Below are 26,788 nucleotides of genomic sequence, written 5' to 3'. Positions count from 1 at the left end.
CCTTAATCTGTTTTTCATTAGTGAAACAGAAGAAAAAAGTTTTTCCAGTCTTTGACACTTGTTTTTACTCCAAATTTATTTATTTATTTACACAAAAACATTTACTGCGGAGCAATTGAGCATAATGCCACACTTGTAAAAGTGCACTGATGGGAGTGGAAAGTTCTGTGGGTGACTAAGCCAGTTCATTTCAGTAATGACCAGGGCAATCTACCAGGAGAGTCAAATTAGTGGGATAAAAATGAGCCGACAATGTAAGCGCAGGTTCTGTGTTTAAGGGGAATCAGTATATATTGATATAAAGCCCAAGTCTCCCATCACAGTTTGATAGGGAGTGTGTGGAGTCTCAGAGGCCAACAAAAAGCTTCTTTTCTGGATAATTCTGAAAGCTCGTGCAAAGGAAATACAGCTTTGCTTTATATGAAAAAACTGGAGAGCAAGGACTGCACCAATAAGCTGAACTCATTTCAGCACAATATTAATTTTATCTCTTTATTATCCGCTACTGGTAAGAGTAGATGTTACAGTTAGGCAATGAAAAGGTGAAACAGGCATAATAAAAGCACCAACACTATTATCACTAACATTTACAGTGATGCTGGATTCAATTGCATACACACAGGGTTTTAAAGTAGTGAAAAAAAAGTAGCCGCCTTTAAAGTAAAAGCAAAAAAGCTGAATTATGATTTCTCACAAAATTGCAAAAGACAGGAGATGAGGAGTTTATTGAAGAGTGTTTGGTGTCTGAAATTAGATGAACTGCAAAATGTGTACTTCTTTATGTTTGACCTTCACGCACACCTCACACCTCACCAGGCTGGGCCTGGATGTTGCCTGCAAGCCACACAATACTCAGGGATGGTTTATACTTTTTACTCTGTTTAGATCATGAGGCAGGACACTTTAGACTCTTGTGGTTAAATTGAGTACCATAAAAAGAAGTTACTGGTTTTTAGCAGATGAATCTCATTTTTTGCTTCTTATTTTTTTATTTTACAGACAAAAAATATTTAAGAAACGATGAATCACTGAAATGAATTTTTCTCTACTTATTTCTCAGGGCTCTGAGACACTACAGTACAATATGACATACTTATTCCCTGCAGACTTTTCAACCATGGTTACCTTGCAGTGCACAGAAAGCCCATAATTATCACAGGTGAGCACTGGTATCACAAAACAGGTATTCACTCTACTTACCGGCGAGAGACCGATGAGGACCTCTGATTGGGTGGAGCAGGGGCAGACATGGAGCCAGGCAACGTCTCGGGTTTCTTGTGCTCTAACCTTTTCTCTGAGTTTTCAGCTCTATACTGAGAGCCTGGAGCCTGACAGAAAACAGACATGGGCAGTGAGTGAACACAGAGTCACACAAAGAAAGAGAGGACTGTTACACACTCAAATAAAGCGTGATTTTTGCTGACTGCCCATGTGCACTGCTATAGATGCCTTCATCAGGCTCCCTTGTGCTACTGACACAAGCTGACACTTAGCTTGCACAGACTGGACATCAGCGTTCAGCAACAAATCACATTTCAATCATGTGGTACAACTAGCCAATCACCACTTCTTTGTCTGTTTCCAGGTCAAATAACAGTGGCAGAGGTGAGCAAAGAGAAGTGAGAGTTGCATCTGCATCTGGACAAATTCAGTTCGGCTTTATTTACATAGCACCAAATCACAACAACAATCACCTCAAGGCGCTTTATATTACAGTCCCCTATGAGGAAGCACCTGGCAACACTGGGAAGAAAAAACTCCCTTTTAGCAGGAAGAAATCTGTAAATGTACACATATATACATGTTGCAGGTTTCTGCCACAGCTGTAGTGTAAGTACGTCCAAAAATATTTACAAATAACATCCTGCTGAGTTGTATTGTGAGAGAGAAAGACAGGCTAAGAGAAAGAAAAGCGGATGAAAGAAGAACTTAGAGGGGGGAAAGAGGAGGATTATTCTCATCAATAATACACCACAAACAATTTGGTGTGCCCTTGAGAGGCAGGTTTCTGTATGTGTGGAAATGCAGGACGCCTGCTGTCAGTCAGCTTCCTGCATTAACACTTCTCTGCTGTGTTGTTTTCCTATCAACCATGACTGGCTCAAAAAGCCTCGCTCATATTCTCTTCTGCTTCTAAAGTCAGCAAACAAAGACAGCTGAATGAAAGAAAGTTATTCAGTCAAATCCTGTCAATACTATTAATCTACCTACTGTAGAACCTCATCCACATCTGACCTCTAACTTTAAATCCTCTTCTATTGTTCCTCGGCTTTCTATCATGATTTTAAAGCTGGTCTAAGATGTATTGTTGCACAGTTAGCAGTGAGCAATCTAAACCACAGACCCGCGCAGTGGCACAAATCTCTATACTAATGAAAACATACACAAGATCCTTATGATAGTGTTTTTGTATAAACCAGAGGTCGGCAACATGCGGCTCCAGAGCCGCATGTTGCCGACCTCTCCGCGTGGCTCCTCTCCGCGTGGCTCCGCGTGGTTTGGGAGAATAAATTTGTTTTTTTAAGTATTTAACTGAAGTGTATTTTATTTATGTTTATTTATGTTCTTTTTTAACTTGTAGTTCTAAATTGGAAGATTATTGTGATATTGAAATATAAAATTATATTCTATTATTTTTTTATCGCTCAAAATAAGCGTCACACTCACAGAAGCCGGTGTACCCGCCGAAACGCCGTGCATTTATCGAGACTTTCAACCCCAGATAGGCCAATTATGGATCTTCGGATCCACATTATGTCAGCAGCTATTCTCCACTGTGAACTATGTTAAAAACAAACACCGCTCACGCCTCACAGATGACAGCTTACAGTCCTGCATAAAGATGAAGTGACTTCGTACAGCCCCGATTTGCAGACGCTGTGCGCAGAGGTTCAGGAGCAGAAGTTCCATTATAAGCATACCACGGCAGACCTGACGATGTTCGCATGAACACGCTTTTCAGCATTTCTTTATTGACCACTTTTCACACACGGTTGCTGTACACATACAGCCAGCTGTAGCTTTTCAGCTCACAGCCCGACACATACCAACACAACAGCATAGATCGCACAGACGTTAAGGTGGCGAGGCGTGATTGCGGGTGCTGCTCAGGTGCGTCCGCCTCCCCTGCAGCGGCGCAGCAGACCACGCCCCGCCACACACATTAACCAGGTAAAATACATATTTAGGCAGAATTTTGCAAATATCTATTTTTCTGTTTTTAGCAGCATAGTGCTTTTTATCCCAATTATTTTGTTAAAAGTCAGGTCAAGGCTCCAAAAGCCCAAAGGCAATATAAGGGTGGCGGCTCACAGCAGTTTTTGTTTGCTACATGGATCATTTTAGTTCAGCTGGGTGTCTTTCCTTTTGTTATATTTCTTTAAGACTTCAAAATGTGTTAATTACATAAATAAAATATAATTTTCTCTGTAGCACTTCATGGATTTCACAAGCAATAGACCTTAGTTGTTCACACAAAGCATAAAGGTAAAAAACAATATATACAGTGTTATCTTCATTTTAGATGTCAAAAAGTATTTGCGGCTCCCAGTGTTTTCTTTTGCGTGGAAAGGTTGCTGACCCCTGGTATAAACACAAAGCAGACAGAGAGCCAGCCACAGGAGCACATCACAGAAAAATGTATCCACAGAGAATCTACTGTAGTACTCCGGCTTCCTCCCACAGTCCAAAGACATGTAGTTAGTAGGGATAGGTTAAATGGAAACTCTAAATTGCCCATAGGGCATGTGAGTGTGAATCGTTGTCTGTGTCTGTGTGTTAGCCCAGTGACAGACTGGCGACCTGTTCAAGGTGTACCCTGCCTCTCGCCCTAAGACTTCTGAGATAGGCTCCAGCACCCCCCCCCCCCCCCCCCCCCGTGACCCTGAAAAGGATAAGTGGAAGAGAATGGATGGATGGGTACTGATGGTGTGACGTGACCTGGAAATCAACTATAGGGACAAAAGTACTGGATCACAGTTATCTTTAAATTCAAGCGTATAATATATTCTGGTGTATAAAATCAAACACCTAGCCACACAGTATGTCCTTTTAAAGATTTGTGAAAGATCGGTTGTTCTAATGAGCTCACTGAATTCAAGCGTGATACTGTAATTAGATGCCACAATTGCAACATTTCCTTCCTCCTAGATATCCCACCTGTAGGTAGTATTATTGCAAAGTGGAAGCATTTATGAACCATGGCAACATAGACACAAAGTGTCAGCCCATCTAACATTACAGATGCAAATTTTATAGTATGTAGTTTAAATCTCCTATAGCAGCAACATCAGCACAAAAACTATGTTCCAGGAGCTTCATGGCATGGGTTTTCATGGCTGAGCTGCAACATGTAAACATACATTGCCAAGCACAATGCTGTGTCAGATGGAGCGGAGTGAAGCACACCACCACTAGACTCTGGAGCAGTGGAAATGTGGTCTGTGGTGTGATGAATCATATTTTGTTATCTGGCACTATGATGGACAAGTCTGGTTTGGCAAATGTCAGGAGAACATTACCTGCCAGAGTGCCAACTGTACAGTTTGGTGTTGGAAGAAAAATGCCATGGCATTGTTTTTCTGGTCTCCTTCAACGCAGTGAGGAGAAATGTTAATGCTTCAGCTTACAGAGATATTTATTCAACTAGCTGAGTTTAAATAAGCAAGAGAACTTATTCTGCTAGTAGATGCCATTTTTTCTGGACCTTTTATATTAATTATTAGTTTTGTATATAAAATGATGAATTTAGCTGGTAAGACACCTTCTTTGTGTTTGGACTCTGAAGCTCCTCTAGATAATGAATGTGACTTGTAGATCTGAAAAGTGAAACCAGCATGGAAGTGTGTTTAATCTACATTAAATTAAACCATTTGGCTAAGATCCTTGACAATTTAAAACCTTTTCTCTTAACTTCACTGTTTTTGACTTTTTAGAGCAAAAATTTACTTAGCTTACAATTCATATCTACCAATCTTAGCTGTCTTAACTATCTTATATCTAACTTCAAGTCAGCATGTCATCCTGTTTTGGTTGCTGTCACCACAGATCAAACCACACCAGACCACACGATGCAGATGATTTATTAAGTTAGGCCTGTTATGCAACACCTTACCCAGCCTGAGTGTGCTGAACCTGCAAGCAGCTTCTGCGCTGACGACATGGAAACACAAAACTGGAAAGAGAGGAGGTAAGAGACAAGAGAACGTGAGGATGAGAGGAGGAAAGAGGAGCCAATGAGATGAAAGGAGAAGACAGCACGTGTTGCGAGAAGAACGGTAACTGAGGAAAGGAAGGAAGGAGGTTTGAAAGAAGGATGATTCTGGACACACAGGACTATAGAATGGCATGATTACATACACACACATTCACAAACTCAGGATTATTCATCCCCCCCATGTGTCTGGAGCAGAACACACAGTGCATTGTCTCTCATGAAAGACAGCGTGTCCTTGTTGTCCAACCATGATGTGACCTTGATGAATCTCAGAGCATCTGCAACAAATGTTCTGCAGTGTCAGTACGTGAAAGTACTTACAGGCAGTACTAAACAGTAACAAAGATCTGACTTACTCCAGGATGCACAGCATAATGTGTGAGAGGAATGCAGACTCACAAGTCTGCATTTAAACTCCTCCTTTAGTCTTTCATCTAGATCGAGCAGACTGCAGTGGTAACATAACTCACAACTTGGACCCTATAGGGGAACTGGAGGCTGTGTGTGCGTGTGTGTGTGTGTGTGTGTGTGTGTGAAGGTGTGACTCACACCAGTTACCAGAGCCTCCTGAATGCATAATGCAAGCCTATCTAATAAACAGGAAAATGCTGGAAACCAGAGGTTCATAAACTGCTTGATAGCCATAGGGTCTTGAACACTGAGTCACTGCTGCTATTCCAAAACAGCCATTCAACACCTCTGGTGTGTGTTTGGATGTGCTTGTGGGCTGAGTGTTGAGCTTACAAAGCAACTGTGGTTGTTCTGTAACAATTCTCCCGCCCGTGAGGAGGTCAATGATCAATGAGAAAGATCAAATAAAAGACAAACATAGGCTGTAAATAAAAGATGGCACCCTGGGTTTTAAACAGAAACCCAATTTGGGAGAACTTTACACCTGCATTCTTTCTAAGGAATGGCTCCTTTAGTTTTAAAATGCAGTTTTGTTTCATAGACGTCTATTAATAAAAAAAGGCCTCTGTCTCCCATTGGTTGATTCCAGTAACAACTAAAGTCATAGTTAATGGTGCAAATCAGGATAAATCAGCGTATAGTTTAAGATGACCTATCAGTATAAAAGAAGCTGGGCCCGAGCTAAGCAATGGATAATGTCACAGTGGTGACATCCATCCTTTATATAAGATATATTTTTATATAGGTCAAACTCCAGCAACAAGTGTTATTATATAGAACACAGTCCTTTACTAATGTGTTTCAGCTTGTGGTCAGGGTTGCTATTACACACAAAAAGAGAGAATGTTAATACACAAGCAATCCTTTCTGTAATTATTTTAAATTAAAGTCTTTAGCATTTCAATGGATGACAATTCTTCATGGAATAATACCTTAATGTAATTAAAAGGTGGCAAAATAAAGCAGATCACAATGAATGAAACACTATCGCTGTGTCCATTTGAAGTATTAGAAATGTATGGATATATTTAGGCACCAGGAAGTTCTCCAACACAGCTGCTGGCCCCCCGGCGTCACAGTGTCAGAATTAGATATATTCCGAGTGTTGGGGTCAAAGGTTAATTATGTCTTATTTGCTACACTATTCCCAAACTACTGAAGGCGAAAAATTCACAAGCAGTTAACTCCTCATCTGATTTCAATAATAAATCTGTAGACTGGATGCAACACTGCGGCTCTCCGAGGTAAACAGTCTCTATCGCACTGGATGATGACTCATTCTTTTATCTTAACATACAGCACAGTCAGCAGCTTCTAGTAGCATCCTACCTGGGGAAAAATAACAATATGACCCTCCACCATAAGTGCTATAAATACCAACAGTCTTACGCAAGAAAAAAAAAACATGGTTATGATGTTGATGGTAGAGGTGCTGGTTTCCTGGATTTTTCCTACAAAGGACAAATTACATGTAAACACTACATAAAACACTGGAAATAACTAAAAATCTGCTGGTTGTTCTGTTTGTTAGCCGTCGTCAGGTTTGGTCTCTGTAGTTTACAGTGCAGCTAAAGGAAAAAACAACAAGACACTTGCGACTTTTTCTCATAACAATCACAGAAGTCACTAATCCTCTGCATTTCTTTGTGGAAGTTTTATATAAATTTATGCTCTGCCCAGCTCTGCTTGGCTCAGCTGGTTGTCATGTTTGTGGCATTCCAAACATATGTTGCCGACAGGGAAGTTGCGGCGTGCACTTTCCAGAGAGGTGCAATTAAAAAGAATCAATTTTTATTGCCCTTTCACAATAAAAAGTGGTACAAACCTACCCACAGCGAGTCTCTATAGCAGCAGCTGATAGTGATGCAAATACACACTGCAGTAAAGGCTGCACAATGTCAGTTTCTCAAAACAGATGGCAACGTGAAGACCAGCTCCTCTTTCTTACAAGCCTTTCCCCATGAACATGAGCCATGCGCATATACAAACTTATTCACACATTCAGTAAGGAGGTCAAAACAGCAAACGCAGATCAGGCCAGTCCTGCAGAGTCACCCTATTGCCGCAGTGCATGCAGAATAAGGTCCAGCAGAGCACAGCAATAAAGCTGCTACAGCAGTGCTCTTACTAATTAACATAACAAAGAAAAAATAATAATGTTCTAATCCTTGAACAAATATAATCAATCAATAATAACTAGACTCTGTTTTTTCTTTTATGCTCACCAGGGTTAATGGTGCTCTTATAGTTTCCTTACATCAGGCATTTATTGGACTTTTGCCCTCATTTGGCTTTGGTTAAAAAGCACTTCTGGATTTCTAAGGGGCTGTCTGAGCTTAATCAGGTCAAATGCTCAAAATATCCAATACACCATAGGTTTGTCATTAGTGAACCAAGCAGCAGCAAATGAAACCACGCCAGAGTGCTGCATCCTAAATGATCGTGCTAATAGTGTGTGTGAACCAAAGAGCATTGATAAAAGCAGGAAATCAATAATCACATTACAGTGTACAACTCAGCACTGCCTACATGAATCTCTTTCACTGTCGATTCACATTGCTTATCTCTCCTGTCTATTTCAGGCGTGTATCATCTGAAGTGGTATTTTTTTTCTCTTTTTTCTCTGTGTTGGTCTCCACCATACGGTGGCTGGGAAGTGCAAAGCGCAACAAATTAAAAAACCGCAACAAATTAAAAATCCACAACAAATTAAAAAACCGCAACAAATTAAAAATCCGCAACAAATTAAAAATCCACAACAAATTAAAAAACCACAACAAATTAAAAAACCGCAACAAATTAAAAATCCACAACAAATTAAAAAAACGCAACAAATTAAAAAACCACAACAAATTAAAAATCCTTGAAAGGGATTGTCTGAAATACCGGAAGTGACACAACGATTAGCCTAATAGGGCTTTTGGAGAGTGATGTCACGAGAGGGGCGTGGCCAGGATTTTTGGTTGAGGCGCCATGTTTCTGGGCCGAACAAAGCGCTAGCGAAAGAGGAGCGAAAGTACACGGATAACACCAGCTATGGTTCGTACTTGCTGTGCGGTCGGTTGTAAAGTTAGATCGCACGACCGGCAAGGGAATAAGGTTGAAATGGTTTATCTTTTCATTCTTTCCCCACCTGGAAGCAACATGAGGCAGCTCATGTATCGCATGTTACCAAAAGAAGGCGTCTAGTCTGGATAGCAGCTGTGAGACGAGCTGATATCTCTTCTCTTCCATCTCCAAATATCTGTTGGTGCTCCAGACATTTTCCTTCCGGTAAGTTATAGATATGTTCATATCACTCTTTATCCGGTCTTTTAAGTCTGACATCACTAGCCGTGTCTTGGCTCAAACTCCGCTGCAGGTCCATAAATCACACGATCACTGTGGCATCACTGAGTGTTGAAAAACTATCTAAAGTCTTTCATCTGTAATAAAATGATCAGCGGTCTGCTCTACCATGTGTAATAAGTGAGTTTATCATCCAGGCATCCATGAAAGCGAAATTAGCAGGAAGTTAGTGTCAGGGTGAATTGTTAAATATTGTCATTTTTATGTTTGCCATTTGTACATTGTTTTAATTCTGTGAAAGGAATTCTTTCTGTCCTCCCCTCCCCAGATTCTCGAGGTTCTAGGTGGGGGGGGGGCTGTAGTCTTTTATCACAGACACATCCTTGTGCTTTTGATGTAAGCTTCCTGCGTTTACGACCCTTTGGTCAGCAGGAGGTCTGACACACACACACACATTCTTACAGAAGTTCACACATATACATACAATGCTTTGTCTTAGAACCATGTGGGCGTGGCTTTGTTCTGACGTGTTTTGTGTGAACTGTCTCTCAATAAAGGCAGCAGGACGAGGTCAGATCTGGGGGTCATTTTCGTGGTGGACACAGACGAGGCCTCCCTTGCGCAAATAATCGATCGATCGACTGTCTTGTTTTCTTCATGATGAATAAGTCTCTAGAATTAGCAGGGCTTGTGGAAACACAGACCCAACATTTATTTGGTCCTTCGAGCCGGAGCCTAACACATCGCATCCACAGAGGAGAGGGAGAGGACGCTACCGCAGTCTGCTAGCAGCCATCGTCTGGGACGATTGATGAAAGCCCTGGTACTACTTTGCTTTTGTTACCAGGCCAGGAAGTTTGCGCCTGAACTCCCCTCGGGATGGATGGCGATTGACGGGATCCAGAGACTCTTCCCATGAACGTAAACAAACAGTGAGTACAGAAGGGCCTTAGAGAGCGGCTACGTGCCCATGCGTTAAAGCAGGTACGTGAGCGCGCAAGCTGTGCGTGTAGACGCAAGCTGCCTGGTTTCTCCGCCAGTGTTTTTGTTTTTGTTTTAATCTTTTTGATTTATTTAAGGAGGGTTAAGTCGGTTTCTCCACCGAAGGAGGTTTAAAGAGGTTTCTCCACCGAAGGAGGTTTAAAGAGGTTTCTCCACCGAATAGAAGGAGGGTAAGGACGGTTTCTCCACCGAAAGGAGGATAGAGCTCTATAAAATAAAAAAAACGATCTCCGCAGTTGAGGGCGTTGAGTGTTTATATGGTTTCTCCACCAATGTTTAAGGAGGAAAGAGCTCGCCGCGGTAAGGGCCAAAAAAGTGTGAATGAGCATATATGTGTGCGAGTGCCAGTAAGCAGCACAGAAGGAAACCTAAAGCGGTAATTCTGTGACCTGTTGTGTACACGTAGCCTGGATTTTTGAGGTAAGGTGTTACCTGCCGCAAACTTAAAAGAATTGTCATAATGGGGAATAAAATGTGTAAGTCTGCCTTAGAAGGGGATGTAAAATTTATGGAGAAATTTTAACCGGGCAGCACGCAGTATGTAGGTTGTTGACGTGAAAAATATGGATTTGAATGGACATTAGTGGAAGTTAAGAGTAAAGTGCTTGTAGAAAGAATAGTTGTAAGTGTAGCAGGTAAAACAGGGAAAGTGAAGCAGAGGAAGGAATTGCAGTTAGCAGTTGCTAAGTTGTGGCTGGAGCAGGCTCAAAAGAGAAGAGAAGCACAGAATGTTAAAAGAGCAATTTTGCAAGCAGTAGTTGTAAAACCTGAGGATGAAACCACAGCTCAATCCACTGCAACTACTTTAGAACAACACCGTAGAAAAGCATTAGAAAGAGCAAGAATGTTAGCAGAAAGAAAAGTCAGAGAAGAGCGTGAGAGAGCAGAGACAGAGGAGGAGGAGAAATTAAAGGCTGAGTATGGAGAGGCATTAGGAGCAGCATCGAGTCTAAGACAGACTAGGCGTAGTGAACACAAACGTTACAACCACATATCCATCCCTGACACAATACACAGGTAAAGGGCCAGGTGATAACACCCTGCCCTATGGAGATGCAGATCTCGTTGTCGAAATTAATGAAGTATAATTGTGATCTAAGCAGAAGTGAGTGTTTGACGTCACGGTGTGTGTGAAAAGGTATCCAGCTGGGGCAGACATGATACTGCAGATCACCTGCCCAGTGGACAAAAAGAAATAAAATAGTTGTGTGGATGAATGACAGCATGAAGAGTGTTTGGTGTTTCTCAGTCTGAAACAGCTGTAATGCTATTTTCTGTTCGGAGAAAAGTACAGTTTAAAAAAAACAAAAAAAAAAAAACAGAGAGAGATGTGTGATGTTTTAAGCAGTGATGAGATTAATGAAAGTGTGATGAGAGAGGAACACGAAAACATACAGAAAATGCATTAACTATACTAACCCTACATACATATACACAATAAATGATACTCATGAAGACCAGACAGCACCTTAAGCATGAGATTCCGTTTGTCATCTTGTCCAAGTCACTAGTAAGATGAAAGTGATACATAGACTAGTGGACTGAATATTATAGGAGGACAGATGGTTACATCATAGAGGAGAAAAACAGAATGCTGATGAGAGGTTTTAGATGAGTGAGCTGATTGTGAGTTTCTGGTGTGTGAAGAAGTTTTAACATGGCACACATTTAGTTACATGAGAAGAAACTCATGTGCTAAGACAACAGGGTTATGCTGTATGTTGTGTGTGATAGGATGAATGTTTGAGATTAAACTGGCTGTTGATTTGTCTTTTGTTACTAAGTTGAGCCTGCCAATTGGGTTGTTACGATTTATCCCCCTGGCATGAAGAACACGGGTCATGACTTAAACAAGGCCTTTCCTTTATTTTCTTTATTTCCTTTTGTTACTTTCATGGTACACTGAAAGTTTTGTTTGATGATCTCTGTTTGAGCAGATCTGCACGATTAGAACAGAAGCGCTATACGACTCGTCGTCGAGAAAACTGTTGCAAAGTGAGCTTCTCCAAAATTAAAATGGGCTCAGGAGAAAGCCACTTATTTGGGACAATTAGAAAATAAGTTCCTGTCCAAAAGGATTCAACGAGGAAATCCAGTCTAAATTATTTTTCTTTTTGAAATGACGTCAATTTGCTGAGCGTGGAAACGAATGCGACAATAATTTCCACAATCTGCAAAGAATCACTGAGTGAATGAGTGAGAATTTTAAAATAAATGGGGAAGCTGACAAGACTGACTGACTTAACACCATTGTGTGAAGTTAACCCACACCTGACAAAGGTGTGGATGTATCTCTGTGTGTGTCTATCTGTTGCAGGAGCAGCAGGAGACCACAGGAGGAAACTTGGGTCATATGACTATGTGAACTCTGCAAATTTAACCTTTTTAGTTTAAAATTTCTTGTGTCTGTGAATTTACCATGGGTGTGTTATTCACTACCTTGTGTTGCTCACAGAGATTACTGTGAGAAAGAGTGTATACACCTGCGCAGCGCTAACATTTACATTTCTTTTTACAGCAGATGGTTAATCATGTGATTTGATCATGTGATTTATAGCAGGACACAACTTAATGATGTTTTTCTACCACAGGATTACTGAGATTTTGTGTGAAGGAAACTGGCCATATGTTGATGATGAAATTACACTGTGTTGTTGAGAGAATGTTGGAGAAAATGTGAAAATTACAGGGGAGAAATTAATACAGTTTGAGACATACTGTGATGAGACCATTGTTACTTTTCCACAGCGAGTGTTAACTTCATGACTTTTCACAGCTCCTCTGGAATCTGGATGGCCGACACCTGACAACCAGGATGAACCGTGTGTTTGGCTAATGTTTGTTTTTCCTTAAGAGTGTTTTTAAAGGATTCAGCAGACAGACAAGTGACAATTGAACAGATGTGCAATGGTTACAGAATAGTTATATGGGGCTCATTATCTGACCACTATTGGGCTCATGGTGAGTGACAAACTTAAGGGAAGTCACTGATTACAATGTGGAATGATGTTGAGATGTTAAATGATTTGGAACAAATTATGGGAAAAAGTAGGAGTTTAATGAGTTTAGAATAAACCTGCAATGATACTTGTCTTTGTGATGCTGAATACTTTATTACACTTACGAGCTGCAGTTGGTTGCAAATGTGAGGTTGTTTTAACTTTAAGACTTTGTCTTCTAGGATACAGGCTGAAGCTGCGAGTTAAACAAGCAAAACATTTAATTGCTGACTAATGTTTTTTACACAGGGTTACAGCTTGGAGTGAAGCTGCTCCAAGGGACAAACCCTGGAGATTGTTTTAGGGAGACTGTGCAACATTCTTGTACATGTCTCATTGGGGAGTTGACACATGGCGAAAGCCATGTGGCGAGAGGAGTGTCATTTTTTAATTTGTAGATGTCGTGAGGTGCCATGATGAGAAGGAGTGACTGAGAGGATCGCCCACAAGATGGAAGCTGAGGCCTGGAGAGAGTCTTCAGGAGGATTAGAGATCACCTCCAGCACAGCAGCATCGCGCAGAGAGCTGTGCTACTGGGCTTCCAGGAGCGTTGGAACATGAGAACCTGAGGGAGCGTGCCAAGCTCCAAAGAGTGACAGCGCAGAGGAGGTCCAGCGATGGACTTGTGGTTCTGTGAACAGCACAAATGCCAGGTGACTGTAAAATAACTAACAGCACTTTTTCCACAAGTGAAGCCAGTAACTTACTATCCTAAAAGATTAGCTCTAGTTGCTTGTGCTTTACCTCCATGCGTGAGATCAGTATGTGCAGCAGCTTAAGCTGTACAATGTTTCAGAAAATAGTTTATTTCACCTTTTGACATTGTTAGTTCCACATGAGGTAGATGTCTATTACTGCAGACTAAATTTACATTTCTGTCACCTACAAGACACTTGTCTTTAATTTTACTATTACTCTCACAACCATACATAACCATAAAGTGGTGCACAATTCTGAATTTGTCAAACCCTTTTTGCCAACGAAAGAAGAGGGCACTTCTCATGAGTGTAGAGAGCACGTGGAGAAGAAGTGTAAGTCGAGGGATGACTTAATAGCTGTGCCACTCGTTGAGGGAAAGGTTTGGTTTGTTGATGGTTTGAGTTTTACAACAGCAGAGGGACAGACTAGAACACGTTTTACTGTAGTAGACAGTGAGAAAGTTATCTGTGCAGGACAACTAACATGTTTTATATTTGCTTGAGCAGCAGAGATGCTAGCTTTAACGGAAACGTGTAAAGCTGCAGAGAGACAATATACCCTGATAGCCAGTGTGCATTTGCTACATTACATTTCCTTGTAGTGCAGTGAGTGAGACGAGGTGTGACAACCTCTACAGGGAAACCTGTAGAACACACCAAACTCTTGCAAAATCTGCTGGAGGCAGTGTTATTAACCAGTGGAATTGCCGTTTGTAAATGTGCAGCACACATGTGAGGGAAAGATCCAGTTGCATTAGGGAAAGTTTTTGCAGATAACATCGCAAAAGAGGCAGCTTTAGTAGAACATGGTGTTAACATTTTAGCAGTACAACATCAGCAGACACGTAGGGCCACTCACCTACAGCAGGAAAACAGCTGTGACTTACAGAAGGAGCGAGCTTGCAGGTTGGTGTTTATCATCTGTGTGATAAACCAATACTGCCTAATAATTTGTACAAGACTGCTGCTATTTTGAGCCATGGGCTTTGCAATGTCTCCACAGGGGGAATGATGGCAGCAGTAGTTTATACTCACTCTAGGATTATTAAATACTTAAAAAAAAAAAAAAAATTTGCATTTGCAGGCAGAGAGAACTAATAGAACAGTAAAGTTAAGACTTAGGAAGACAGGCAGGACATGGGTTAGACTGTATAGAATTAATTAAGATATACATGAGGATTCCTCCAACAGAGAATGGTCTGACTCTTTGAGATTATATATGTTAGAGCATTTAGAGTTCTAGTCTTCTGTAGTGATCATAGAAAAACAGAAGAGAAAGCATATTAGCAGATTAGATGCTTGAAATGTTTAAAAGTAAAGTAGTCTTGAGAACAAATGATCTGCCAGATGATTCTGTTTCTCCGCAGGAGCAGAGTCTGAAGTCTGGAGATTGGATGTTGATAAGGCCATGGAGAGGAAGTGCTGGTCCAGTCCGCGGTGGAAGGTTCCTATCGGGTGCTGCTGACGACGCCCACAGCAGTGAAGATTGCCGGAAGGAATACATGGATACAACAAGCGCACTGCAAGAAGGTGACACACATCCAGGCCAGCTCGGAGTAAGTGGCAGGAAGACCGGGTACAAAGGGGGGGGAAAGCCTCCAGGGCCCCTCGTCTCAATCCGGTGAAGAAACCAACTGAGCCACAGGTACTCATCAGAATGGCTGGGAATGTGCTGTGCATCTTCTTGAGCCTGTGGACCCAGAGTGGGATGACAGGGAGCGCACTGGGACAGAGCAAACCACACCCAGTGCCTGCATGGGTTTTCAACAACTACTGGTGGCAGTTTAAGAACACAACCGTTCACATAAAGAACGAGACCAATAGTTATGCTTGTGATGCCACTGGCTACACATTCTTCTGGACTGTGGCCATATAGCATCACTGAGAGCGAGACAGTTTGTTTGGTTGCCTTAGCAACACATCCAGGAGTAAACGTACTTGGAACACTGCCAACTTTTCAACTGCTCTGAACCTGAATGGACGGTTGATTCACCAGTAGCCGGGAAGGTGAACTGCTCTGGTACGACAGACCTGCTAGTCTGACTCAAAGGATCTGACTCGCTGCAGGACATTGAACAGCTAAACGAACTGGAAACAGGCTGATTGCCTATGTGCATAAAGGACAATGAACTAGTCCAAGTTGAAGATTTACCATGGAATTTGTGCAACATCACCTATTCTTTTGTCTTCTGCAAGAAGGATGTAAACAGAGAAGCCTTTTGTCTACATTTACATCATGAACACTTGAGGTTTTGGGCCAAGAAGATCAAAACAGCTTGATCCAATTTCCTTTACAAATCGTTTTCTGTGGTGACAACAGGACAGGAGAAGAGTTGTAAATGCAGATAACTCACCAGTTGACTCTAACCCCCACAGGAAGCCTACAGTGAGATTAGGGGGGTTGGTAGGAGTCATAAAAAGGGGTGTTGACCAGGCTACAGCTTTGAAGTTAGCTGAGAGCCACATGGACAAACAATGAAGTCAACTGATGTGTTTGAATGCGTATGTCTGTATACAGTTGGATTGTAGTGACATATGATTTTTGAGGATGATGATTCTTCTTGTTTGACTTTTCACATTCAGTTGTATACTTGCAGAAATACATAATGAATTGCACGACAGGAGTAGATGCACCATAAGGCTGGATAGCTTGGTTAATGTCTGGTCCTTGGTGGCATCCTCTTTTGAAAATATTAATTCCTGTTTTTGTATTGTTGATACTGATTTGCTTATGTATAGGATGCATTTTACCTTGTATAAGATCAATGCTGACTAAGATGATTTCCAATACATTTGTTAATTATGTACTTTTACAACAATATGACATGACTGAAATTACTGACATGACAGAAGCCTGTGTATAAATGACGCCTGCGCTGAAAATGTCAAGCACGAGGTGCATGGCTAGAATATACTACATAGGAATAATTTGAGGCATAAAAATAACATAACAGGAGGGAAATGTCAGGGTGAATTGTTAAATATTGTCATTTTTATGTTTGCCATTTGTACATTGTTTTAATTCTGTGAAAGGAATTCTTTCTGTCCTCCCCTCCCCAGATTCTCGAGGTTCTAGGTGGGGGGGGGCTGTAGTCTTTTATCACAGACACATCCTTGTGCTTTTGATGTAAGCTTCCTGCGTTTACGACCCTTTGGTCAGCAGGAGGTCTGACACACACACACACACACATTCTTACAGAAGTTCACACATATACATACAATGCTTTGTCTTAGAACCATGTGGGCGTGGCTTTGTTCTGACGTGTTTTGTGTGAACTGTCTCTCAATAAAGGCAGCAGGACGAGGTCAGATCTGGGGGTCATTTTCGTGGTGGACACAGACGAGGCCTCCCTTGCGCAAATAATCGATCGATCGACTGTCTTGTTTTCTTCATGATGAATAAGTCTCTAGAATTAGCAGGGCTTGTGGAAACACAGACCCAACAGTTAGCTCGCTAGATTCCATCTAAATGCAATATAGCATGTCCTAACTGAGGGGTTTTGGAAACAAATTCAAACGTACAGCTCTGCTATCACTTCCAACATAAATGAAGACAGAAAACTAAACAGCAGTGACGTTTGTAGGGTACTGTGAGTAAAATGCGTTTGATTTTCCCCCGAACATTCAAATTAGTGCAATCATAAATTCATTCACGAGGGACAAATTACAGGGAGAGCATGTGGAGGCTCTGGCTACGTTCACACTGCACGCGAAAGCGCATCAAATCGGACTTTTTTGACCGTATGCGACCCATATCCAATCATGGTATGACAGTGTAAAAACAGCACAAATCCGATATTTTCAAATCCGATCTGGGTCACTTTCGTATGTGGTACTGAATCCAATACATATCTGATGTTTTAGAAAGCAACTGCTGATTGAATGGTCATGTCGCATTAAATCCGTCTTTTACGTCACTGACACGAAACATATGCCAATTATCAGCGCTGGAGAAGCGTCCGAGAAGACATTAAGAACGCATGAGCGCTTCGTGTCCATCCCGTGTAGATGTTAGTGAAACTGTTGGGAAGACAACATGAACATTTTATTTATACTGTATAATCTGCAGATTCTCACAGAAATCTGCATATCCTTTGAAGCACCGCTCCTCTCTAAAACGGCAATAAGGATAATTATTAGGCCATATGTAAATAACAAAATAACTTAAAGCAAAGTCTGAAACTAGTCTTTATATTAAGGGCCATCAGTCAAACAATACTGTTTGGTCTGGGTCTAAACAGAGCGTGTTGTGTGTGACACCAGCTTTTGCATATGCAGGCCACTTTGAGGGTTCACAAAGGAGCGCGTTTGCTGTCACATTTTATTTATGTCGGCCTTGGCTCATTAGAGTCTTTGTCTTTAAATTAACTTTGTGTGTTTCAGGTCCTGCACTCTCAAAGACTGAATGAACCAGCATTACAGCCATGGGTCATTGTGAGTATCGCAGGGAAGGTTGAAGCCGCCCACTGCACCTGTATGGCCGGAGTTGTGGAGACCTGCAGCCATGTCACTGTTCTTCTTTTTAAAGTAGAAGCAACAGTACGGATCTGTGGCACAAGGGCTGTTACAGATGAACCTGCATACTGGGTTTTGCCTGGTAATATGACCAAGATACAGCCAGAGGTTGGCCATAAGATAGATTTCTCCTCTTCAGCTGCCCAAAAACGGCTCTGGATCAAAACATAAACAGACCATCCGTATTGAAAGGTAAAAGGAGCCGTCCTCAAAAAAGAAAAATCCCACCTGCTACTGTGGAGGAGTTGTCACTGCTATAATGCCATAATGTTTTATCTAGGGGTCTAGATTTATGCCTGTAGTGCACTGCCATGTAGATAATTTGCATTTACTGAATATGTACTGACTGAGTACCACTGTTCAAAAGTTCAATAAAGAAACAAACTAATTTTTTGCCTCTTTTTTATTATAGAACATCACATCAGTTACAATGTAGAATCCATGTCATTTATAGTTTATAAAAGACAAAATGTTTACACAAAATCATGACAGCATTTACACGATATCAATTATCAATTTATCTTCTGAAAAATTACCGCTATCTATACAGCATAAGACTTAAGAATATTTAACAGCAGCAAGTTTCATTTTTCCCTGGTTTTACTACCACACTGTTCACCAAAACGGCAGCAAACCTTCACCGTCTTATCCAGAAGGGTCACCTCTTCACCCTCACATGGAAGAAGTAATCTGATTGGCATGGTGGTATGTTTGAAGCAGGTCCCTTGTGTAGCGCTGGAACCCAGTCACGATGTTTCATCCATTTCATAGGCTGGTTTGCTGCAATAATGCCAAATAATTAACAAGTCTATAAATAGAACGTAGTTCTGCAAAATCACTCATTAGGATGTTTTTTTTCTAATTTGCTATGACCTCAGAGTGCATCGAAAAGAAAACTAATAGGCTATCTGGTCTTTAAGTGATGGCGTGACAAATCCTGCTTCCAGGCCTAAAGTAGTCTGCGTTTAATATGGATTTTGTGTTGTTAACATGTTTAATGTTTTGTATTGTCTTCTATTTAATCTCAAAAAACTCCTAAAAACAGTAAGTGATCACTGCAGGCCCCCCCTTGGCTTCTATCACCACTAATCATTTGAAAGCTCAGTTTTTAAAACCTTACGATGTAGCTACAGCCCAGCCCATGCAGCAGTATATGAATGACTAATCCTATTCATCCTTGTGGATGGATTATCTCAATTGTTCTCCTGGCTGAAGTTTGGTCTGTTTACAGCATCCTGCCATGAGATTACATTTGTTCCTGACAGTGTTGGGAAGGTTACTTTTAAAATGTATTCCACTACAGATTACAGAATACAGAATACATGCCCCAAAATGTATTCTGTAACGTATCCCGTTATGTTACTCAATGAGAGTAACGTATTCTGAATACTTTGGATTACTTAACATATTATCATGCTGTTTACAACTACGTGAATGTACTAACCGTAGTAAAGGGACCTCAGGCTAATACGGTGGGTTCTGTGTCGGGCTGGTAGCCGAAAACTAGCTTTACTTTGTTGTCTGGGTCGACTTTGCTAGCGAGAGACAGAGAGAGGCGTTGAAAGGCTGCTCCAACGGAACTTATTGTTTTTGGAGGAAAACACGAACACGGTGTACAGTCGAGTCTTAATAGCTTACTTACAACTGGGCTCATCAGGCACTCTTCTTGGCTGCAGTGGTTATTATTATATTTACATGCTTCCAGCTCCTGTTTTTGCTCGATGACAGCTCGTACTTTTCCTTTTTCTCCCTCCCTCGCTCACAGACACATAACGTGTATGACAGTCCATTCTCCCTGCAGCACGGACTACACTGACTATGATGCTACATTCTTTAGAGTTATACCTGTAGCATTCTAGCACAACAACAACAAAAAGGCCTCTCTCACCCAGGAAACACACAGAGAGAGAGCGTCACCCTGGCAACCATAACGCTGCCACCTGGAACTACAGAAGTAGCTGTCAAACAAAACGCAAACAGTCCTGACCGCCACAATATGAAACAGGAAAGTACCGCCGTGTAATCCATTTATTTCAACAAAGTAACTGTATTCTAAATACCACCTTTTAAACGGTAACTGTAACGGAATACAGTTACTCATATTTTGTATTTTAAATACGTAACGGCGGTACATGTATTCCGTTACTCCCCAACACTGGTTCCTGACCACCAAGAATCCTCACGATAACTTTTATCAAGTGGAAAAAGTTAGAGGGCCTTTCTCAATATGCGTACTTGTGCGTACTTGCATTCTCGTGTACTCGTGATACGTCATCAGTCGGAGACCAAGTACTGTTCCAATTCGAAGTACGCATCAAGCCGAGAACGCGAAAAAGTCCCGGATGTGTTCTCGCTCCGCCCGTTTTATCGAGCATGCATCGGTGGTGACTTGTGTGGACTTGGTACAGCTAAATATCCCAGAATGCATTTCGTCCAAAACTCAAACGCGGCAATGGCGGACGAGCGGGTCTAAAAACTTTTAAATATTACTCTTTCTGGGTCACAAAATAAACTTTTAAGTTCTTTTCAAGCGAGAATGTAGCTGTGTAAACTTCGAATATCTGCTCAGTTTATCAAGATATCATATATTTCCAAACGAGGTCCGACGTTTTCGGAGACGTCTGTGACCCGCCAGCTCCATAGCAGACAGCGAGGTCGAGGATTATTACAGCCGGCGAGAACAGCCGACTCCCGGCAGATCGTTTTCAACCCCCCCGCGGTCTTTTCGCTACTCAGGTTAAACAAACCCCAAACCCCAGTAGCTGTCTATTGTATTGAGTGTCCACTAAAATAAAAATAAAAGCGTTCTAACATCTCACCTGCTTGTTTTTATTAAGGTATGTACACGTATGTGCATGTACACTATTTTTATTAATAGAGATTTCACTACTGAGGTTAAACATGATATATAAGTCACTTAGATCACTTCTAAATGTTAATGTTTGGCTTATTTCGGCTTTTTATTTGTTCCTGAGTAAACCGGTTTGGCTGTGATTAAAGTTAAGCTTCATAACATATTACTCACAGTTAAATTAAGGACGGCAGTAAAAACTCCGGACCTGTGACATCATCAAGTACGCTGGTGTTCCAATTGTACAAATCGCGAGTCCGTGCTCGCGTTCTCGGCGAGTCCGTACTCCTGTGCGTTCTCGGCGAGTACGTACCCGCCGAGAACGCGAGTACGTACTCGCGTACTTGAGAATTGAGAAAGGGCCAGAGTGTTTATATTATGCTCACATAGCTGTGTCGCTAGCAGTCAAGTAGCACATCGTTATACACCAGCTAGCCAAACTTCAGTAACCCTACAAATGTCACTGCTGTTTAGTTTTCTGTCTTCATTTATGTTGGAAGTGATAGCAGAGCTGTACGTTTGAATTTGTTTCCAAAACCCCTCAGTTAGGACATGCTATATTGTATTTAGATGGAATCTAGCGAGCTAACTTCCTGCCAATTTCGTTTTCATGGATGCCTGGATGATAAACTCACTTATTACACATGGTAGAGCAGACCGCTGATCATTTTATTACAGATGAAAGACTTTAGATAGTTTTTCAACACTCAGTGATGCCACAGTGATCGTGTGATTTATGGACCTGCAGCGGAGTTTGAGCCAAGACACGGCTAGTGATGTCAGACTTAAAAGACCGGATAAAGAGTGATATGAACATATCTATAACTTACCGGAAGGAAAATGTCTGGAGCACCAACAGATATTTGGAGATGGAAGAGAAGAGATATCAGCTCGTCTCACAGCTGCTATCCAGACTAGACGCCTTCTTTTGGTAACATGCGATACATGAGCTGCCTCATGTTGCTTCCAGGTGGGGAAAGAATGAAAAGATAAACCATTTCAACCTTATTCCCTTGCCGGTCGTGCGATCTAACTTTACAACCGACCACACAGCAAGTACGAACCATAGCTGGTGTTATCCGTGTACTTTCGCTCCTCTTTCGCTAGCGCTTTGTTCGGCCCGGAAACATGGCGCCTCGACCAAAAATCCCGGCCACGCCCCTCTCGTGACATCACTCTCCAAAAGCCCTATTAGGCTAATCGTTGTGTCACTTCCGGTATTTCAGACAATCCCTTTCCGTCAAGGATTTTTAATTTGTTGTGGTTTTTTAATTTGTTGTGGTTTTTTAATTTGTTGCGGATTTTTAATTTGTTGCGTTTTTTTAATTTGTTGTGGATTTTTAATTTGTTGCGGTTTTTTTAATTTGTTGTGGATTTTTAATTTGTTGCAGATTTTTAATTTGTTGCGGATTTTTAATTTGTTGTGGTTTTTTAATTTGTTGCGGCTTTTTAATTTGTTGTGGATTTTTAATTTGTTGCGGTTTTTTAATTTGTTGCGTTTTTTTAATTTGTTGCCATTTTTTAATTTGTTGCGGATTTTTAATTTGTTGCCGTTTTTTTAATTTGTTGTGGATTTTTAATTTGTTGCGGTTTTTTTAATTTGTTGCGCTTTGCACTTCCCAGCCACCGTACCACCATCTCCTGAGTATGTACTCAATTCTTCACTGTGAACAGCCACGAAAGGGCGAGAGATGGAACACAGAAAAGATCGTCAAACATATAAACTGAAAAAATGAGAGGAAATTGTTTACAACCTTTGCTTTTAGCCTCTGGTTTGACTTCATTGTGCAGCAATAACTGCAGCTAATCTTTTGAACAACTGTTGATGGGTCCTGCATCGACTTTGGAGGATCTTTTGTCCATTTCATAGTTTATAACATAATTTAATGTTGCTAAGTTTCCTTCCATAACTTTAAGGTTTGGACTTGAACTTGGCTGTTCCAAACCATTATTTTTATTCCGTTATTTTTTTTTTTCTGTGTTCAGTAGAACAACTTGGAAGATTTCATGAGATCATAAGAAATCTCACTTGTGATGGTGAATTTTGTGTGAATGCAAAGAGAGACTGTTTGTCTTCATAGTAAAAGTTACAGTGTTTGGAAATGTGTTGGTTTCAGCAGTAAGACATATGTTGCATTAAAGCAAACATTCTCAGTGTCTTTGTGCTGCACTTTTTCAGGTTTCACTACTGCTTGGTGGTTATTTAGCGAGTATCTGGTAAATGGGCTGATTGTCTACCTGAGCACTCAAAGTGTTTTATACAACTTGTCTCATTCATCCATTTATACATGCAGTTTTTCTACCTAAAAACACTCACACTCTGATGGAAGTACCAGAGTTCATACTCCAACAGATGTACTGGAGTATGACTGTAGCAGTAACAGCCAGGAATAGATCCACCAACCTTGCGACTAGCAGATGACCTGCTCTACCTCCTGAGCTACAGCCACCCCTGTCTGCAAGCGAGTCATCATCTTCCATGCAAATAACAGGTGACTGCAGCAATCTAGCAACCAAAGCAATTATATGAAGGTTGCTTCTTGTGCAGTATTGTCTTTCCGACCAAGTTCACCTAACAACTGCTACTAAAGACTACCAGCAACCTTCAGCTACAAATCACTATCTGCTCAGGGAGTACACATTCTTCTCTAGAGATCCGAAGGCAGGCCTCTAGGTGTGTAACTGAGGTCTGAAGAGCCACTTATACAATTAAACTTAGTATTATGTAAAATTAAGCTTTCTGCTATTTCCCCTGCTCTTTCTTCTTTATAGCCACTAAACGTTTTCTCCAGTTACTGTAGAAATATTGTGCAAACAACTGGAATTCAAAGTGACATGTTTTACTGCACATGTGGGCTATACCTATACTAAAAGGGAATACCCTTTCTTCCTTTTCAGCATTCATGGATTTGAAGGTTTGATTGACACTACAACAAATAGAACAAAGAGCATTTCATATACTGAGAGACCACCGGAGCAGTGCCACACTTGAAGGATTAATAATTCTGCTTGTTGTTCCTAAAATTTACTCTCCATGAGTGCATCTGGATAAATGGCACACTTTTTTGCCTGGTGACTACGTCACCATGGCAACGGTCAGTCCGCCACTTGTTTGGAACGTGACCAGAAGGAGAGTGGCTATTGGCTGGGTGCGCTGAGGAACAGGATGAAGGAAGGAGCCTGCTGCTGACAAGATGGCAATGCTGCAAAGGACAGCTCAGTCTTACAGCTTGCAGCAATGCATTGGACTTCTGTTTCAGACAGCGTACTGACCGTATGTGGCCTCATAAATTAATTAAGGTTCATAAGTGTGGCTGGAGAACTGAACAGTCCTAAAGGAACAGGCTCAGATGCCCAGGAGCCCCTGTGACTCTTTGGGTGCCTGGGTCTGGTAGCCCCTTTTTGAAGGGTATCTAAAAAGAGATTCAAAATGAAAGGATAAAAGAGACTCAACAACAAACAAATTAAACATGAAAATAAAACTTAAAATGGCAACGGAAATGGAATGGCTTTAAAATGAAGTGCACAAATACACACATTTCCTCAAAAAGGCAACAAATGATTCAAAACAATTACAGAGACCCAAAACAACTATGAAAGATCCAATAAAACAACACCCAAAACCATTCCACAAATATGCAAATTAAACAAAAGTAGAGGCAAAAAGACAGAAAACAACAAAAATAACATTTCTTACATATAAAGCCTATAAACAGAGACTGAAAACAGTTATACACAAAAGTAGAAAATTCAAATCTAAAAGACACAATCACTACCAAGACATGCAACATGGCAACACAAAAATGCAAAAGCTGCTAGAGATGAAAGAAAATGGGCTCAGTGTCTCATAGTGCATTAATGTCCAAATGTATTTAACAGTCTTTGCTTGCACACATGTACTTCTCAGTGTGTACCTGCTTAACTGTAAAAAAACGCTGAGCATTTATGATGACAAAGTGGAGGAAGTGTTCTTTCAGCCATCACTGGCACAGAAATGCACAATATGCTTTCTGTACCAAGAATATTCAGAGAGATCCTTGCGCCAGAATCGTCAATCATAACTCCATCCATTCACTGACTACGCTTCTCTGCCACTCTATTAAAATCACAGACAGAAAACCCGTAAAAGAAAACTGTGCGCAAATGAATTTGCTCACGGAAACTAGACTGTTCTGTAATATGATCAGAGTAAAAGCCATGTGGACATGAAAAAAGAGCTCTGGCTCTGTCATCTGTCAGGCAGGACGTTACGTTAGTGGAAAAACAGGAATGCTGCAAGGTCAAACTGCAGCGCCAGGCAACCCGTCACGACTCTGCCGCCTACAAAACATGGATGACACTCACTTTGAGTGTGAGCTGCTTGTGCATGCGGAGCCAGGGGTTTTAAAAACTGTCTGCTGTGACGCTGCGTGGACAGTGTGTACTATATCTGACGCCCAAAGGCCCGTGAGAGTTCAAACATGGACGCGCAGGATGACCAAAACATCTGCCGGAGGAAGCGCACTGCGCATCAACATCATCATCATCATGCCTCCATCAGCTGCACCAAAACAAACAGACAGGCCAGAAAACAGCCTGACCCGACAACCAAGAGCTTTACTCTCCACAAATTCCCTGCACGGGGGCTCCATTCACTTATTATTTCTAACCGCTGTTGTGAGCCACTCAGTCCACTACACGCAGACTCATTCTCCGCACTGAGAGAGCTCTGCAGCATCCACGGATGGCACCGATGATTTCCATAAACGGGCTTGACCCGGCCCCGCTTACCTGTGCCCGGCTTCCCGTATAGCGCTGTTAGTCCGTCCACAGTTCCATCGCCATGGTTGTTGTTGTGTCCCTCATTTCTTCCACCAAGAGCTCCGCCTGATGGAGCGGCGGCACGTCCGAGGAGGAGTGGGGAGGAGGGAGAGAGGGGGCTGAGTCAGGAGGGATGCAGGGAGACGCACTGGATGGCTGCCCCGTGAGGAGGAGAGGCACAAGGGTATATGGACGGAAGCATCTGCGTCACGTTACGTCAGATTGATATTTTTAAAGGGAAACACTACTTCATTTGTCGGGCTTCAGCTCAGTGCAAGCTACAGTTCCCAGCTTCTTTAACACCGAGAATACTTTAGAGACAGGGCTGCTGTCACTGCAAGGAGAAAGTGGTCTGTTACTAGGTAACACTGCAATAAATATATAATTATGGCTATTGTGAAGATGTAAAAATATTTGTTGGGAGTGATCGACAGGATTTTAAATGAGTAAATCAGAGGGACAAATATAGAGAGGCAAGGCTCGGACATGTGCAGAGGAGGGGAAGTGGACATTCTGGGTGAATGATGTTGAGGTAGGAAAAGAGGAAGATCACAGAGAAAGTTCGACGATGTTGTGAAGGAGGACAAGCAGAGGGTTGGTGTGACACAAGGGGATGTTGGTCAGAGGATGAGAAAGAAGTAGACAAGCAGCCAGTGTCCAAATAAAAACTTTGAAAGACCTCCAGAAAGACTTTTGTACAGCGTTTAAGATAAACAAGAGTTAGTGAGTTTTCATTGTCCTCATTTAAAGTGCTATTAAATGGTTAAACATTTCTTTGTTTTACATAGACCTGTAATAAAACCTGACTTCCTTTTACTTATTTTTAAAGACTTTGTGCCAAATCTCAAAATTGTCCTATACTGACCGTCTCAGCCATAGTTCAAGAAAAGAAACAATACCTTTTACTAGAAACAAAAATCTTAAAAATGTTAATAGGCACTTCTGGCATACCTTTGTGTCTTTTTTAATGTGTATATTTCTAAAAGTAGGAAGTTGATCCTATATATCA

At 41.4% G+C, this 26,788-nt stretch overlaps 1 protein-coding gene and 1 long non-coding RNA gene across 5 annotated transcripts in view; one reads left to right on the top strand and one right to left on the bottom strand.

The window, feature by feature from the left end:
• snphb (syntaphilin b) overlaps nt 1-25,971 on the bottom strand; it is a 60,451-nt gene extending 34,480 nt beyond the window's left edge. For 2 of the 4 annotated variants that reach the window (XM_085145545.1, XM_085145548.1), the window contains exons 1-2: nt 25,750-25,971; nt 1,201-1,328 (exon numbers count right to left, since the gene is read on the bottom strand). In XM_085145545.1, coding sequence (XP_085001671.1) covers nt 1,201-1,250 — 50 coding nt within the window. In that variant the 5' untranslated portion in view covers nt 1,251-1,328; nt 25,750-25,971. The remainder of the gene's footprint in view (nt 1-1,200; nt 1,329-25,749) is intronic. The other 2 variants (XM_085145547.1, XM_085145549.1) reach the window with 1 other exon arrangement.
• Nucleotides 10,039-18,533, top strand: LOC146494875 (uncharacterized). The gene is made up of 2 exons (XR_014871478.1): nt 10,039-10,086; nt 10,120-18,533. It is a non-coding gene; the product is annotated as an uncharacterized LOC146494875 (long non-coding RNA).
• Nucleotides 25,972-26,788: the final 817 nt, after the last annotated feature.

The sequence above is a fragment of the Neolamprologus multifasciatus genome, chromosome 20, assembly GCF_963576455.1.
Source record: "Neolamprologus multifasciatus chromosome 20, fNeoMul1.2, whole genome shotgun sequence".
In the NCBI taxonomy this organism is placed as follows: Eukaryota; Metazoa; Chordata; class Actinopteri; order Cichliformes; family Cichlidae; genus Neolamprologus; species Neolamprologus multifasciatus.
Note: the sequence above shows the minus strand (reverse complement) of the source record. Positions and strands in the feature narration are given on the sequence as shown.